General features: G+C 59.7%; 1 protein-coding gene across 1 annotated transcript in view; it reads right to left on the minus strand.

Moving 5' to 3' along the window:
- NEFH (neurofilament, heavy polypeptide) overlaps nt 1-3,729 on the minus strand; it is a 13,318-nt gene extending 9,589 nt beyond the window's left edge. Inside the window, 2 exon segments of the mRNA XM_012644098.1 lie at nt 414-613; nt 2,783-3,729. Of these exon segments, the coding sequence (XP_012499552.1) occupies nt 414-613; nt 2,783-3,659 (1,077 nt within the window). The 5' untranslated portion in view covers nt 3,660-3,729.
- Between the last annotated feature and the right edge of the window lie 473 nt (nt 3,730-4,202).

The raw sequence follows: 4,202 nt of genomic DNA on the forward strand, positions 1-4,202 counted from the left end.
TTACTTGCACCGTAAGTTCTTTGAAAGTGATATTTTCTCTCACAGTTGTCTTTAATAGGACTCTGCTGCCAAGGCCTCTCGCAGGCTACCCACAGACACTAGGTACTGTTTACCAAATGCCCACTGTGACCAGGACCCCACGGAGCACGTTCCCAGTCATCTCACTCAAAGTCTGTCTATCTCTTTAACCTTGACAGCTCTGCAAAGTGGGAACTCTTTGTTCGTTTGCTTTTTGTTTTTCATTGCAGGGAAGGAATTCAGATTCAGAGAGGCAGATAATTTTTCTAGGATCACACAGCTAGATGGTACTCATGACCTTAACCACTACAATCCAGCTCAGAGAGGGGCAGTAACTTGTCCAGGGCCTTCCAACAAGTTGAGGCAGCCTGGCTCTCTGTCCCACCCCTGCCTACCTGGTAGGATGCAATGTCGGCCTGATGACGCTCCTCCAGCTCAGAGCGCTGCCTCTCCAGTGAGTCCTTGGTGCTCTTCAATGTTTCCAGCTCTGTGGTCCTGGCCTGCAGCTGGCGCCGGTACTCAGTTATCTCCTCCTGCGCTGAGCGCATGGCGTCTGTGTTCACCTTAGCCGCCTCCGACAGTCGGTCCAGCCTCACTGGGGGAGAAGGGGACAAGGTTAGACACACCTAGATTGAGGTTCCAGTGACCAGATCTAGGCGACACACGTGGGTTGAGGACCTCCTGGGTGCCAGGTGTCATCTGGGATGCTTAAATTTTTTTTTTTTTGAGACAGAGTCTCACTCTGTTGCCCCAGGTAGAGTACAGTGGTGTCATTGTAGCTCACAGCAACCTCTAACTCCTGGGTTCAAGTGATCCTCCTGCCTCAGCCTCCCGAGTAGCAGACTACAGGTGTGCACCATGATGCTCAGTAATTTTTCTATTTTTAGTAGAGATGGGGTCTCACTCTTGCTCAGGCTGGTCTCCAAATCCTGCGCTCAAGGGATCCTCCCGTCTTGGCCTTCCAGAGTGCTAAGATTACAGGTGTGAGCCACTGTGCCCAGGCCTGGATGCTTAACCTTATGTATCCTGTGAGAAAGGCAAGTGACTACTACCCAAGGCCAACCAGCTAGTGAGTAGCAAAGCTGGGGTTCAAATCTAGTATATATCTGGCTCCTCCAACCTGAGATCCATAAACCCTGCAGGGCAGAGGAAGCCTCATTTCTGGTCCTAATTCCTGGTCTAACTCCCCAGCAAGGGCCTGGCAGTGCTGGGGGTTCAGATATGAGACCTGGCCCATGGGGGTTAGCTCTGAGTTAGAGGCTGGAGGCTTGTAGCTGAACAAGTTAATGAGCCTGTGACCTTTGGCGGCATGAGGATGAGCAATCAGGTCACTATGTAGCCACAGTCTCTTCTTTGCAGATTTCTGTGCAGAGTCCAAGGTCACTGCAGAGCCTGAGACCTGGGTGCCAGTCCCTCTGTCCCTTCCTTCGCCTGACTTCTTTAGCATAGAAGCCCCTGAGCCAACAGCCGCCACACCCTGGCCTCTGCCAGCAACCAGCTACTGGTTCCCAAAAGACCTCCGGCGACCAGTGGAGGTCTGTAGACTGGTCTTCCTCTCCTGAAATTGAACATCCTGAATCCCCAGATAGTGGCACGCAAGGCCTGGGTCTTGGTAGGGAGGAAGGAGGGAAGCCAGCTGAGTAGGCCAGTAAAGTCCTGGTGTGGTCTGCCTGTGCAAAAGGCAAACCCAAGAGAGGTTTGCTCTGGTGGCAGAGATGGGGGAGGAGAGGGGACAGTTTTGCCATTGCAGAGGGGTAGAAAAGGAATAGGAAAAGCCATGCATCCAAATCCTAGCTTTCCCAGCTAGTGCTAGCAAAGACATAGAAAGGTGGGTGAGGATTTTCACCTACTGTGGATCGCAGACCCGTCTGAAAAATCACTGAAGCCTCTCTGCACTCTCTCCCAAGAACAATGCGCAATTTTACAGTATTAGGAGAGATCATAGAATTCCCCAGATTAAGAAGCCCACTTGGTCCACCCGGCTTTTTCAACCCAAAAAGAAATGAAAGCTCGAGAGGGCAAGTATTGGTCAAGGTCATCCTGCAGCTGCAGTCTAGCTGACTGTCAGGGCTGCATGGAGTTGGGGGAGGGGTGGACTTGGGAGGCTCCCGGCTTCCCTGAAGGAGAGAGGGGACATTAAAGGGCCCACCAGCCCCAACAGCAATTGGTTGTGGTGATGGTCCCCCCTAAGAAGAAAGGATGTGAAGATGTCCTGTCCCATCCCACAGGGAAGATGAGGGTGGGGACTCTAAGCACTGAGCAGGTAGTGGGGAGCAGCCTGGTAGGGGTCAGGAGAATGGGGTCCCCTGAAGGGTGCAGGAAAGGGGGATGGGCAGCATTGGCAAGAAAGGGACACAACTTTGAAGGGCAAAGAGTTTCCAAGGCGCTAGCGGACCAGAAGGCGGCACCGCTTTGGAGCTGGAGAGGAAACTTGTTCTGTTCTTGATAGAAGAGGGGCCTCAGGGTCGCATCGCCTAGGCTTGGGGTGGACAGCAGGGAGACAGTACAGACACAAAGACTCTAGAGGAGGACAACTAAAGGACAGCCCAGAGTCGCGGGCGTCCCACAAGAGACCCAGAGTAAATGCGCTAATTAGTGGCATGCACTTTGCAGAGGGAAGTTGAGCAATGCCCGTCCAACAGACTTCACGCGGAGTCCAACAGCGCCACCCGGGCCCCACCCCAGTCACGCTGCCCGGCCGCTCGCCGCGAGGTCAGCAGGGGGCGCCCCTGTCACCCACCCGCCGTCCCCCGCGCCTGCGCACCTCGGAACCACTCCTCGGACTGCAGCGTGCTCTGCACCGCATGGCCTTCAAGCTGCGCGCGGATCTCACGCAGCGCCGACGTCACGTCGCACTTGAGGGCGTCGCGCGCGTCGGCCTGCGCTTGCGCCTGTGCGGTGCCGCAGCCCTGGATCTGGCCGAGCAGCTCGCCCACCTCCTCCTGGTGGTGGCGCCGCAGGTAGCCGCACTCCTCCTGCAGCGCCTGCGCCTTCTTCTGCAGTTCCACGCGCGCCGCGTCGGCCTCCTGCGCGAAGCGCGCCAGTGCGCGCGCCGCGGCCTCGGCCTCCTCCCGCTGCCGGGCCTCGTCGTCGAGGCGCTGGCGCACGTGCGCGATGTCCTCGAGGAGATGCTCCTGCTCCAGGCGCAGCTGGCCGCGCGCCGCGCCCAGGCGCAGCACGGCCCCGCGCATCTCGCGCACCTCGCGCTCGTACAGCTCGCCCATGGCGGCGCGGCCCGCCTGCTGCTGCCGCAGCGCCGCCGCCTCGCCCTCCAGGCTGCGGTTGTGCGCCTCCAGCTGCCGCACCTTGTCGATGTAGCCCGCGAAGCGGTCGTTCAGCACCTGCAGCTGCTCCTTCTCGCTGCGAGCCGCCGCCGCCGCCACCACGCAGCCCTCCGGCCCGTTGCTCAGCGTGTCTAGCGAGTCGGTGCTGGAAGTGGCGCCCGCGCCGCGGAAGCGGCTGGGCGAGGCCGACACGGAGCTCACGGAGGTCCGCGTCCACGAGTGGAAGCCGCTGGAGGAGCCCGAGCGCGTCCCGCCCGCGCCGCCCTTGCGAGCCAGCGCGTAGTGGAGACCGCCGCCTCCGTGCAGCGGCGCGAACGGAGCGCCCAGCAGCGCGTCCGCGCCGCTGAAGCTCATCATGGTTGGGGCAGGTGCGGAGCGCGGGGCCGGGACGGGGCGGGTGGCACTGCGGCAGCACCGGGACGCTGGCTCTTTTATAGTCGCTGCGGCCCGGTCCAGCCCCTTGGCAGTGAGGGGGTGGGGAGGAGAGCCCCGCCCTCTCCGCCTCCTCCCCTGCGGCCGGCCGGGGGGCAGACTGGCTCCGCCGCAGTGAGAGGGGCGGGGCAGGGGGAGCAAAGAGTGAAGGGGAATCGACGCAGCGTCAGAGGAGACCCCCGAGGTGGGGGCAGCGGGTGGAGGACTCCCGGAGTGGACTCGTGGGGACCTCCGGGTGCAGTTCTGAAGACCCTGCCAGTCAGTGTGTTGGGAATAAGAGAGGGGGCCCGAAGTAGGGAGAGGACAAGGAGACCTGATAGGAATAGGGGCAGGGTGCTCTTGGGATGGAGTGATGAAAAACTCTGCAGTCATTAGGATGAGGGGAGACCTGTATCTTAGGGGGACACAGGGTTTTCCTAGTATTTAGACAGGCTCTCAGGATAGGGGGTGCGGAGACTCTGCAGCCTC

The sequence above is a fragment of the Propithecus coquereli genome, unplaced genomic scaffold (assembly GCF_000956105.1).
Source record: "Propithecus coquereli isolate 6110/MARCELLA unplaced genomic scaffold, Pcoq_1.0 Scaffold206, whole genome shotgun sequence".
In the NCBI taxonomy this organism is placed as follows: domain Eukaryota; kingdom Metazoa; phylum Chordata; class Mammalia; order Primates; family Indriidae; genus Propithecus; species Propithecus coquereli.